Source organism: Ziziphus jujuba, chromosome 12 (assembly GCF_031755915.1).
Source record: "Ziziphus jujuba cultivar Dongzao chromosome 12, ASM3175591v1".
In the NCBI taxonomy this organism is placed as follows: Eukaryota; Viridiplantae; Streptophyta; class Magnoliopsida; order Rosales; family Rhamnaceae; genus Ziziphus; species Ziziphus jujuba.
Genome location: NC_083390.1, coordinates 19804651 through 19818914, shown reverse-complemented (window position 1 = coordinate 19818914; position 14264 = coordinate 19804651). Strand labels below are relative to the sequence as shown.

Genomic DNA, 14264 nt, shown 5'->3' with positions numbered 1-14264 from the left:
ATAAAAGTTTTGCTCTTATTTTGACCATAATTCATTTTTCAGAAACAGAAAAATAATATTTAATTTTTTTAAAAAAAATGCATTTTTTATTTATTCATTTTATAGATAAAAAAAAAAGAAAAAAGACCAGAATGGTTTAATTTTTCCATTTTGAAAATTTTTCCCTTTGACCTAATGAATCTTAGACCAAAATACCAATATGGAAATGAATCATAGTCTATTTTTTTCCATTTTTGAAAAAAATTTCCGTTTGACCAAATAATAAGCCATTCAAAATGGAAAAATAAAAATTAGACCAAAAAAATAAAATGGAGACCATTTTTCCATTTTTCCATTTTGGTCTATTCTAATTTTTCCATGTTTCCATTTTTGGCCTCCATTTTGGTTTATAAAATGGTCTAATTTTAATTTTTAAAAAAAATTCCAATTTTATTTTAATTTTAATTTTTTGGTTTAATTTTTGGTTGAAAAATATTTAATTATAATTGTGGGTATTTTAGTTTAAAAAAAAAAGGAATGGATATAATTTTTCAAATAAAAAACTATAAATACAAAATGGAAAAATAATAAATATATTTTTGTAATTTTTTACAAATATATATTTTTATTTTTGAAAAATAATTATAACATCAACATAATATCATACTAATGCTGGTGCAGTCAATTTTAACACTACCATTAGAATTTGAACCAATATGCAGCAAATTTGATCAGCTTACTAGCTTACGAATACGTTTTAAAAGTGGCCTGCCACTCTCAATTATATGTACATACGAGCAAAATTTGAGTATATCCATACATAATATAACTAACTCATACAGATATATTATATACTAATTAATATAAGAACTTTCAAGATGGAAACAGTCAATTCACAAGAAGTGAAGAATTCTTGGGTGGCTTCCAGTGATTGGATACTGTCTGAACCATGAGCAAAGCTAGAAAATACTGACCCAAAAAAAAAAAAAAACACACAACCTGTCCATAGTTGCAACACATAGTTACAAAAACTAGGGTTTTTGAATGATATTATGTGTACTTGGCGTAAAGTTAATGATATATGGCATTGGATATCCTTGTTTTTAAAAAAAATTAGCTTATCAAACATTAACAGGCTAGACTAGGAAAGTACTAACTTTCTTAAATTGTTTGATTCAAACGATTTTGCTATCATTTCACAATACATTTTGATGCTAAATAGCTGACTTACTCTCTCATATGATTTCACAATACTTTTTGATACTAAGGAAATGTAAAAAATTTCCAATTACTTTCTAAAGAAGAAATTTAGTGTTATTTAAACACCTTATAAGAATTTATTTAACTTGCATTGAAGAATTCACATTTTGATATTAGGTTTTTTGTATTTAAAAAAGAAAATATTTTTTTTTTAATTAACACTACCATATATTATTTGTCAATCTTAATCCTAAGTAATAGTAAATGTAAATTAAGGTAGCTCACTAAATTATTATTGTATGAATATATATATATATATATATATATATATATTAATTTGATTAAATGAATTTTGGGGTACGAAATTTTAACAAAGAGTGCTTTTATTTGCAAGACTCTTTTTTCTTCTTTCAGAGTTTTATATACAAAAGTTTGTAAAATATACTTTTTAGTATTCTTGTTCTATTTTATGTTATATTTGAAAGAGAATTATTCATCATCTTCATCGGTGGGTTTTTTGTGGTCCATCATGGTGTTGCCAAAGGTTGTTCCATGGACTTATCATGTGGAACTCTCTTTTTTTTTTTTCTTTTTTTTTTTTTTTGCATATTATTTTTCAATAAAATGTATTTAGGGCCGGAAAAATTTATTTTGGTTGATAAATTACTGAATCAAATTAAGTAGATTCAAAACTATCAAATAAAGTTAATAGGTAAAACTATAGCATTTGAGCTAAGCAAAACCCTCTATTTTTAGCCATGAAAGAAAATTCTTTTTCTTTTTTTTCTTTTTTTTTTTTTTTTTTTTTTGCTGTGAAAATTTATTTTTATTAATGCCGGACTTTTGCTCACTCTGGTTTGCTGAACATATCTAGATGGCTTGGTTGATATATACTGAATCTTACATTTCACTGTTGTTTGAGTGGAAACTACTGAATATTTAAATAATGCTTAGTAATATAAAAACAAACATTTTTTTTTGCCTAAAGTAGATAAGGATAGTTTAGTAAATTTAATATGAAAGGCACTGTAAAGAGCAAATCCGCCATGTGAATAGAAACCCCTTTAAGAAAAGTAATTGGGCTACATAAACCCCGAATATGTAATTTCCGTCGCAATAGCCCAAAGTTATCCAAAGAGGAAATCCAGAAAAGACATTTTTTAGTTTTTGGTCTAATCAAATCAAAGGAAGAAGACTCGGGACTCGGGAGGTCGCTCAGTTTGAGAAGGAATATAGCATTAAAATATTATTGGACTTGGTATACGAACTTGATGTTAGAATTTTGTTTATATAGAAAATTTTTGTAATTTTCATCATCATTTTTACAACAATATTTGAAAATTTTTTTTCATTAAATTATAATTTTTTTAATAAAACTTTTAAGATTTATTGTAAAATTTCATTAAAAATTAATGAAATCTTTACTTTTTTTTCTTTCGTTGTTTTCTTTTCGATACCAGAGTAGACTAGAAGATTCAAATTCCAAACTTTTTATCGAAAAAATAGAACTCTGCCATTAGACTGTTTTTTGAAATATAAACAAGATCTTTACCTTGCAAATATAATTATAAAGTTATTATTTAACAAATTTTACTATTTTAGGATTTCACATGTAAAAACTAAAAAGAATTTTACATTTGATAAATGACAACAAAAAAGATGAAGTAATTCTTATTCTTTTATAGATAGGCAATATATGGTGTCAACTAGATAACTTTTAAATTCTAAGTTTAAGACGTGGTGCTAAAATTTCACTTCATAAGTTATGGAGAAAAAATAAAAACGAAAACACAAAGCTGGTAATCTAAAAGTTCGTAGCAAAATTTATATTATCATGATAATTAAGAACATATCTACCTAAAAAGACATCAATTTATAAATAATATTTTTCTCAATATTTTTGTCTGCACTCATATTTAAAAAACCTTTGGCAATTATTGCCTAGAGATAGCGACAAATGGTTTGCATTTTCCATATGCAGAAAAAAAGTTTCCACCATATCATGTTTTTTGTGATTTCCTTTATCGTTTTCTTTTTCTTTTTCTTAATTTTTCCTAAAGTGATTTCAAAAATGGTAAGAAAAAAATATTTCTTAAAGTGGTAGGGCATATAAGAGCCAATGAATCTATAATATGATTGAGAGTCAAAATATGGTTCAGAAATTCTTTTTCGATTGTGGGAGCAGGTAAATAAGGCGTTCGTTTTATATAATATTCTGGACTTTTTTTAATAAATTAATGTAACGTTTTTGTTCCCTGTCGATCAATTTGTACAAGACCCCAGCCATTGAATAAAAAATACAGAAAAAGAAAAAAAAGAGAGAGACTGGTCGGTTGGTAAATAATTCAATTGGATTGATTGTATATCTTTGTGAAATGACGCATTTAAGACTTTATACAAACCTTATCCCAAAAATAAAAAAATAAAAAAAAGCGGTATATTCACACACTTAAATGTGGTATCCAATGTCTCACACCTATTTTCTTTTTTCGGTTATTTCTTTTCCAAATTTTCATATACTTTTCTTTTCAATTTTTTCATCATTATATATATATATATATATATATATATCAATATAAATTAGTTGTGGTAGCCAGCTAGGTGGACCTGGACTTAGCTATCGGCAAGGCAACTGTCCATAGGTTTCGGGCCCCTAAGTTTTCATGAGTCGGTGGTGGTTTTTATGGCAAAACAAAAGGAAATGAACAATCTAGAAGTATAATTGAAGATAATAAAATAACAAAGTTAGAGAGACATTTTTTTTTTTGTAATTCTTTCCGTAAATGGCCATAGTGACGTATTATTTATAATATAATATAATCCTGACGGTTGGATTTCATGTGAAAAATCAATATTTTTTCAAGATCTAATCATTCACCATTGATAAAATCTATCAATGAGATTAAAATCCTAAACATTAGTTATAATGCAGGATTGTAGAAAAGAGCACTATTGTTGTATGGACAATTTGACAAATTTTTATTTTATTATACAAATAATTTCTTAGCCTTTTAAATAGTTAATTTTATATCCAATTGAATTTGTTCAAGGGAACAAATCAAGATGACGACAGTTTTTCAAACAAAAATTAATTTTGAGTTACAATAATCTCTACTTTAAAATTAATTCAATTATTTAGATTGAGTTTGATGAAGTTAACCAAACACAATTTATGTAATTTTATTGGGAAATTATTTTGTTTTGTTTTGTTTTGTTTCATTTTTTACAGGCGTGTATGCCTCATATTTTGTAAATTCATTAGGCAAAATCGCATAATGTGACAAGAAAATAATAGATTAGGGGAATTTAAATTGAGAGAATTGGATTTCAAATAAAAAAATGATAAAACTGAAAAAATTGATTGATCAATGATCGATATAAAAGTGGATGCGGCGTGAGTAAGTAGTGGACAGAAAAATCGAGATTCGCCCAGTCGAACATATTTGGCTCGTGGTTTAATCGCCGTTGCTTTTTGATAATTTTTTTTGAACACTTGTTTTTCAATAATTGTTATTACTTTCCCCATTGTGGTTTAATTAATCTAGTTTCATGATTGACCCAGTTGTTGGATTAAGGAGGCAATTGCAAATTGCAAACCTATACGTCATGAAATAATTAAGTAAAGTAATTAAGGTCGACGAATTATAAAACTTTTGAGTAGAACATTGTCGGTACGTCTATATATATATATATATATATGCATAGAAAGACAAAGAGAGAGAGAGAGAGAGAGAGAGAGAGAGTAATTATTATATCAGGATATTATAACAATACTGAGTGATTTGCATACCCTGATGTGACTATATATATGTATCCTGTTATACTGATATTATTTCTCATTTAGTCATCGTAATCTAATGCTATGAGATTTTTTTTTTTTGTTTTGTTCGGATGTTCAACTTTTTGAAAAAATCTCGGATGTTAGTGAGTGTTAATTTTAAAATTTTCAGTTGTTAAAAAGTGTATTTTAAAATTTCAGTTAGATATAGATTCTGACATCATTTGTAAAATTTCATACTACTATTTTAATCTACCAATATTATTTTCCATTCAGTCATTGCATATCAGATTGTATGAGATTTTTTGTTTAGACTGTAATGATCCCACAGGTAATCCATTTTGAATTGCTTCTACTTAACTTCTGAATGCTTTCAAATATTGAAGTCAACAATTTGAAAGAGACTCATTTGTCAATAGTATATATCTTATATTTAAACTATCATCGTTCGATGACAGAATTCATCCCGAGAATCGTTCCAGAACCTCCCGAGTAATCCCATCTAGTGAAGTTCCACTGGACAATCACTAGAAAATATCCAATAAAACTTCATCTTAAAACGTAGATAATCAAACATCAACATTAACATTAATACCTCAATATATATATATATATATATAAATAAGCCTACAACTGGCCTACTGTACTATAGGCCATAACTACACACATAAGTACCATGATCTCTACTGAATCCCATATTTAAAATCAGAGCATTCTAAGAGTGCCAACAAAGTCTATGAGTACAAATAAGTAATAAATAAGTTCAGAAGATAACAATAGGTAAAGAAAGGATAAATACGGCTGCCGTAGTGGAAGGAAACAAGCGATAAACTGTGCGCGAGGTAGACTGCTACTAACTGTCTGGGCCTAGGGGAACGAATTTAAAACAATAAAACATGAGATAAAGAAATCTCAGTGAGTGGCATAGTATAATAGAAAAATAATGATTTATTTCTGAAAAATCTTTCTCTCAAGACCTCTCATTCCATTCGTTGAAAAGTTCCGCGTTTAAAAATTATTTCACAAAACCCAAACTTGTACCCCAATTAATATTATAAAAATCGATACTCAAAAGTATGAATGAACGATCATTGTAATATTATGAAATGTCTCAAATCAAGATATAAAAATTTGAGCATAAACTATAATAAATACAGTTCCACCAAATAAATATGAAAATGCAGAAATCACCACAATATTTATAAATCAACAATATATACAAACATATACAATGTACCATACGATGTACAAATCTGTAAACCGTGAGATACACCTACCTCACGACCCTCAATATATGAACAGTGTCGTGGAAATAATAAATAACCGTCGAGACGTATCCAGCCTCACGGTCCGTGGTAATAATAAACTATTGGATGATACCAACCTCACGGCACCGTGGTAATAATAATAAACCGTCGGATAAACCCGACCTCACAGTCGGTGGTAATAATAGATAACCGTTGGATGAAACCAATCTCACGGCACCGTGATAAACCCAGCGCACTGTAATATAATATAATATAATACTGATCGAAGGTATTGGCATTACATGGTACATCAATTTAAAAATGACCAATACAGTATACATGAAATAATCTTGTAAGATTATATATATACTTTTCCAAACGATACTGTATCGTAAATCATAATTTAACATTTAAACTTCCACTGCTTAATTAAATATTTCAAAAATTTCAAAACATCATTTCATACGAAAACCAGAAATACCACAGTGAAATATATTCACCATAAACCAATTTTAAGCATATAAAATTATAAAATATTTAATCATGCTTAAAATCATATAATTTTTAATCTGGTTTCTCAAACCAAATAGTTTCCAAAATTATTTAAAACCTCAATTTAATTACCAAAATATTTAAATACCACAAGTCCATTTATGGACCCATTAAAATTGGAATTCACTTAAAATATTATCAAAAGTCACATAAAATGATAACACATATATGTGAAAGCAGATATTTATATATGCATAAAATAACATTTCAATCAAATGGTATATACGTAAAATATTTAAGCCACATATGTATTATACTATATACCCAAAACATTTAAAAATAATATAACCACTCACAGTACTGTAGATACTCATGCCTGCTCCTCTACAGGATTGCCTCCAAGCTCAACGCGAGTGCCTGTAATATAATAAAATATTTCTCAGGCTCCAAACAACTAAACCAAAGACACTTGTATAACCAAAATATCTTAAAATAATTTACAGTACTACAAAACTGCATAAATTGGACACCAGGCAGTCCAATTATACCACGTGCCCTTAAGATCCAGCACCCAAAATTGGGGATTTTCACCCAAAGCCTAATTTTTTGAAATCGAACCATCTTATGGGTCCTAATAATATCCAATGTCACTAATTCAACTCCAATTTTAACTAATTTGACCAATTTTGTCCAAACATAGTCCTCAACTTATCCGAAAATTAACTAATGGATTCAAAAATGGAAAAATTATCAAACGACCTCCAAAATTTATAAACTTTATATTGACAGAAAGCCCAAGAGACAAGGAACTCATCAGTATGCTCATCTTGGTCCAAAGTTTCCTCCGGTGGCCGGAAAACACTGTTGAAGCATCGGCCGAACTTCCCGTTGTCAGATCTTTCAAACGGTGAGGAATCTGAATAAAATAACCATGGAAATGAGCTCAGAGGGGTCGAAAATAGTGGAAAAGGTGTATGGGTTGGCCTAAAAAGGCCAAAAAATGAGAAAATCCTGGGACCCACCTCGCCGGCCACCGCGGACTTCGCAGGCTCGATCTGGGCGTGTCTAGCCACTTCTTGCTGTGAAATTTCACGGCTGAGCTCACCTTCAAGTGATCTTTCTAGTTGGCCGGCCCGTGTAAGTGGTGGTTGGCCGGAATGGGCAAAACGGCGGTGATCCGGTTTGATGATTAACGGGTCGAAACGATCCAGTTCGGATCCACGGGTTTGAGGAGAGAATTTCTCGGGTTTTGGGAAAAAAATGGATATTTTGGGCTTTTGTTTCCTGTTTGAGACGCTTACCTAGGCTTATATAAAGTCTTGGGTCACTAACAGATAAAAACTGGGGACTGGCTTGGACATTGATTTAAAATTTATGCTTAAAATTTTTCAGAACCATAACTTTTTATTTGTAACTCAAAATTTGGTGTGCCACCAGTCTATGAACTCGTATCGATGAGATCTACACAATGGTACCTTAGTCAAACCAAAAATATTGGCTATTGAAAAATTCACATTGAACCCATATATTGTTCACCTGGTCAAACTTAGTCAATTTGATCAAACTTGTTTAATCATGTATATTTTTTTGGTACGGGGTGTTACATTCGATATCTGGACAATGTAAAATTGGATATCGAATAACTTTTGTCAATAAAGTAGCTTATTACTGTTCTGTATTCACCCGCACTTGCCCTGGTAGCCTCATACATTTTCAACCTTAGTCGTGATAATCCACTCCAATGTGTTATTCACTGATCTTTCCTCTGCTTATTTCGTATCTTTCAAGACTTATATATCTTACAATATATAGTTTTAACCGGTAATAATCAAATTCCACATTTTTAGGGATGGTAACGGGGCGGGTTGGGATTGGGGCAGCCTTAAACCAGCTTACTTGGTGGGTATAAGAGTATGTTTAGGTTCAAGCCAAGACAGCCTCCCTTGTACCCCTTCCCACCCCTAAAAATACTCCTATACCCACCTCATAACCATTTTTTTTTTTTTTTTTTTTTGGTAATTGGGACATGGCAGGGATTCCATGCTAGGGAAATGGGGTGGGGCGGAATTTTTCGTTTCTTCATTATAAAAAAAAAAAAAAAAGGGTTAATAAAAAATATTTTGTAACAAAAAAATATAAGCATCTTTAAAAATATATTATATATTCATAAAATTTATTCATAATTATTAATATAATTATATTTAAGAATAAGAAATATATAAAATATAAAAATAAAACATATTTTATTACTAATATATATATATTTTTTAATAAAGGGAGTGGGTATGGAGCGGAAAATATAATCCCTGTCTCTGCATTGATCTCAAACCGGGTATGGGGTTTTTGCTCCGTCCTTGCCCCAGTTCCCCCATTTAATTTGAGATTTCCCACCCTTTAGGGGCGGATCCACAAGGAAATAAGCGCATGCAGGGCAAATTGCCATTTTCATATACTAATTATTATTAATTGATTTATTTTAAATCTCTTCTGACTATTTTTAAAATAAAAACTTGTAAGGAAAAAGTAAACCTATCAAATGCAACTTCCACTCATCAATCATTACAATAACAAATAACAATTTCATTTTGCTCCATTTTGACACATGGTTGGCCCTTTTAACCATTGGTTTTGGGATTACAATCAAAGACCAAAGCATGATCCGAGCAAAATTGTCGACATGTCTACGCGTGGAGTCATTTTTTATGCCTCTTGCATTCCACAATTGTGGAAATTTTTGAAATCTAGTGAGATAGGGCTTAGCTTAAGTTACACTATGTTATAGAAAGAAAAAGAGAGGAAAAGATTTAAACCTTTTATTTGGATGGTTAAAATGAAGTAGAAAGGAAAAGGGATAGAAGAAATTTTTAATTTTATTTTAATCAACTATGATTTTCTCCCAAAACTTACACAAAACTAATGGAAAGGAAAAATATTTTAATGATTATTTTAATATTCCAACATTACCCTTATTTTTATTGAATGAAAATACTGATTATCTTTCATGTTCTTTCTTTCCTTTTCCATTCAATAAACATCCAAATAATAATTATTAATAAATTATTTCCTTTAGTTTCGAAACTATAAACTTTATATTGGAAAATGATTAATAAATGATGTTTATAGTTTCTTGCAATTGTTGTTATTATTATTATTATTTTATTTATTTAATAAAATAAATAATGCTTGTAATTTTTTATCCAAAAATATACTTTGGAAAAAAAATGCTCTTAGAATAGCGTTTTTTAATATTTTAAAAGCCTTTTCAGAAAAATTAGTTTAGTCGCATTCTCAAATGGAACCTGTACCTTCCTTTTCTCGCTTTAAAAATGGCTCTTAAGTCTTTTAATAGTCCTATGGACAGCCTTATGCCTTGATTTCAAGTAGTTTTGATTCCATATATACGTATATAGATATATATTGATTTCCACCAGTAAAAATATATATAGATATATCGACTACAAACTAAAAGTATTGATGTATTTTCACTAAGTTTTAAATAAAAATCACTTCCGTGGTTGTTTCAAAGGAAATTAATACTTTGAAAAAAGAAAAAAAAGAAAAAGGAAATAGTAGGAAAAAAGAAAAAAAAAAGAAAAAGAAAAAAAGCAACACATTATACAAAACAGATCGACCCTTAAAGACGCTATTGAAGCAATTATTGAAAGAATAGACATGATTCACGTGTTTTTGAAATTCTAAGAAATTAAAAATCAAAACTAACAGCTGTTAGGTATTCCACATATAGACAAATTTTTTTTTTCTTTTTTTTAATGAAACAAATCTTGGTTGCTTGATTTGTCCTTTTAGATGGATTAATCGATAATGATCACAGGGTGATAATTAAGACTTCGAATTAAGATTATTCTTCTTTTTCACTTCTATAGGTTTTTTTTTCTTTTTTCATTTTTTTGTTTTATTTCAAAGAACTTTGAAAAAACAAAAACACACACACACACACACAAATATACATATATATATATATATATATATATATATATATATATATATATATATATATATTTCTTCTAAAATTGTTAAATTTTTAAAATATGAGTGCTAAAATTCCCCTTGACCAATTTACTTAAAAAAAAAAAAAGAGCAAGTTATGTATACATAATTGTCTCAAACACAAAATTTAATAATTAAATTTGATATATTTGAAACAATTTACTTTTTCTTAAAAGAAAAAAAATTAATTATAATTTTGATCATATTATTTTTATTCATTATTATTTATCTTTAAAAATGCATAAAAGAATTTTATAAAATAAAAGGCAAATGGATCAAATTTTAATTTAATTGTTAATTTTTTTAAAAAAAAAGATGCTATATTGAAAGAAAAGTGAAATACGAGGAGGTTATACTGATATTTTTCATAATAAAAATGAAGTATTAAAAAAATAGCAAATTAAAAGGGGTTATAGTGATATTTATCCTAAGATCTCCCTCTCCAATTCATTAAAAAATAAAAAAAAAGTCATTGCTTGATTTCAATTGTGTTTTGTATAGAAATTGGCATATTACAAACAATATACATATAAAAAATATTAGTTGTCCCCATTGATGAATGATTATTAATAGAACTATATACCGTATGATAATTTAAATGGTTACTATTAAACGGTTCATTAAAATTTTAGTAAAAATAAAATAAAAATTAGAATTAAATGCCTTCAATTAAATTTTACAGTGACAAATATCGAACTCTATACATATATTTAAATTAAAGCAAATATGTAATAAAAAAAAATTAAAGCTTATATATGCAATTAATTAATTTGAATAATACAAAGTAAATCTCTAAACTAAGATAATCTCTAATAGTTCTGTTTATTAGTATTTTTTTTTTTTTTTGGCTACATAAGTTATTAAAAAATTCATCTCTAATCAATCCATCTAAACATTTTGTAAGGTTAATGTGATTAAAAAAAAAAGGCAAGGTTAAAGTGACTCTTTACTTTAGAAATGTTTGTTAGATATTCTAAAATTTTTTTAAGAACAATTTTTCTTTAAAAAAGTCAATTCTTAAAAAAAAAAAAAAAAAGCTAATAAAAAATTTAATTAATTAATAACTATAAATAACTTTCATGTATATTATCCTTCAAAAACAATTTTAGAATTTTCGTGCATTTGTATTGTTTATATTTATACAGTATCAATTTATATATCACATATAGAGTAATCCACATTTATCATTTGAAATGCTTTAAAATAATGTATGTAATTTCGGAAATAATATCAATCCAAATGAAGTGTATCAATCAAGTTATTAGTGTATTTATAAGCTTCATTTAATGGTATAATCATTAAAAATACATCTTCAAATTCAGAATTTTTAAATAAAATTTCTTTATCTCAATTGTAATGAGTTTAATATTGTGATAATCATAATAATAATAATAATAAAGTATCCATCGCTGACGTGGCATTCCATTAATTTAATACAGCATATGGAACATTGGAGAACATGGAAAGTAATGACTCGAGAGCGGAGATCATGATAGATCAACACATATACATACACTCTTTCCTATAAAAAGGGTGATGGACAAAGCTATTCTCTGCAAACAAAACACTTGCTTTTTCTTTGATTTTCTTGGGAAAGATTTTCTTCAGAGAGAAAAAAAAGAAAAAAGGAAAAAATGGCTTCGGCTCTGGTGGGTAAGCTGGAGACAGATGTAGAGATCAAAGCCTCAGCTCAAAAGTTTCATACTATTTTCAAGCACAGGCCACACCACATCTCCAACGTCTCCGCTGACAAAATCCAGGGTTGTGACTTACATGAAGGTGAATGGGGGAAGGTGGGCTCTGTCATCATATGGAAATATTTCCATGGTAAGACCATCTTCAAATCCTATCTAGCTATCTACTTTTATTATGTAGTTGTACATATATATACGTATATTTATATCAACCAAACTAACATCAAGCCGATCATATGGTTTTACTATCATGATTTCTTTTATCAAATTTTTGAATTGTTATTGGTTTATTAGATTCATATACATAGTGCTTATTTTGTTCACATAGGATTTTGGTAGTTCATTAGCTTCGATATTAGCCGCTAATATTTTTCAAGTTTCAGCCATAGAAGAGATTCTAAAGCTGATAAAAGAGATATTGATATCATGTCATCTTGTGAGCCTCTTAACATATATATAATTTTTCTCCTATCCACACTCTTTTATATATATATATATATATAAATGGATGTTGTTTATATTTGCATGCATATATATATATATATAGAGAGAGAGAGAGAAAGAGAGGGAAAGTATTAAATTGAGCAACATCTTGTGTGAATGAAGTCTGATATATGCCTTTGTGCGGAATTGATAGATGGGAAAGACAGAATTGCTAAAGAGGTAGTGGAAGCAGTAGACGAGGAGAACAATCTGATAACATTCCGAGTGATAGAAGGAGACCTGATGGAGCACTACAAGACCTTCAAACTAACAGTCCACTGTCTCCCAAAAGAAAAGGGAAGCGTGGTGCACTGGACCATTGAATATGAGAAGCTTCATAACGAGATCATTGACCCACACACCCTCGTTGAGTTTGTTGTTGCAGTTTCCAAAGATCTCGAAACTCACCTTCTGGAGGAAGACGAAACTACACAAGCCAATTGATCCATCCATCAATCAATCTCCCAATCATATGGTGTGTGTATGCTGTATCGCTTAATAGTTATATATATATATATATATATATGTGCAGAGCTACTGTAATAAGAAAGTTTGGGAGCATTTGTGTGTGTGGTGAAAGGTGATGACCAGTAATCAATGTTTACTTTAATTAATTATTAAAGATGAAAGTGGTGTTTATGAATGGTGGATAACCTGTTTCTTAGCCTAGCTTGTAATTGCAAGAAACTGTTATCCTCTTATGGGTAATGTATGAATCTTAATATATTAATTAAATCATGGGTTTTTGAGCTTCCAACATGTACATATAACTCTCCACTTGTTCCTCATATACTCAATGGCAAACAATCAAATTCATATTTGCTATTTCGAGGATTTGGGTTTTAAATAAAAAATATATTTATATAATTTGTTTCATATCTGATTAACTCTTATAATATTTTATCAAGATTTCTAATATTATAATAAAAGGATCCGAGTTTAAAGAAATATATAAATTCATATCCAGTGGATTATTATTTTAATAAATAATAATAGAATTATCAAAATATTTATGAAATCTATTTATCAAATAATATGATAGATAATATAGTAGTTTTTAATTGGTTTAATTTTTTTATTCACTTATTCATTTAAAAATTTAAATATCCATATTTAGATTATATAAGTATAACAAATAATAATATCTTAACTTATATCATTTAATAAATAAATTTAATAAATATTTTAATATTTTTGTAATATATATATTTTTTAATTGAGTTACAATAATTTATATTTTACGGGGGAAGGGAGAGAGTCTCAACCTACCACTATTTCACTTAGGTTATATTTGGCATGGTTTTTATTTGTATTTTTACTTATTTGTAAATGCTTATTAAGGAAGCTACTTTTTATTAGCTTTGATTAGAACTATTTTTAAAA

General features: G+C 28.2%; 1 protein-coding gene across 1 annotated transcript; it reads left to right on the top strand.

The window, feature by feature from the left end:
* Window positions 1-12274: 12274 nt before the first annotated feature.
* On the top strand, window positions 12275-13638 carry LOC107429316 (MLP-like protein 43). The gene is made up of 2 exons (XM_016039983.4): window positions 12275-12531; window positions 13036-13638. The coding sequence occupies exons 1-2, from the start codon at window positions 12339-12341 to the stop codon at window positions 13323-13325; spliced, it is 483 nt and encodes a 160-aa protein (XP_015895469.3). The 5' UTR covers window positions 12275-12338; the 3' UTR covers window positions 13326-13638.
* Window positions 13639-14264: the final 626 nt, after the last annotated feature.

Coding starts and splice junctions, on each gene's coding strand:
- LOC107429316 (XM_016039983.4), top strand. CDS start 12,339: ATGGCTTCGGCTCTGGTGGGTAAGCTGGAGACAGATGTAGAGATCAAA. Junction 12,532..13,035: donor CATATGGAAATATTTCCATG/GTAAGACCATCT, acceptor CGGAATTGATAG/ATGGGAAAGACAGAATTGCT.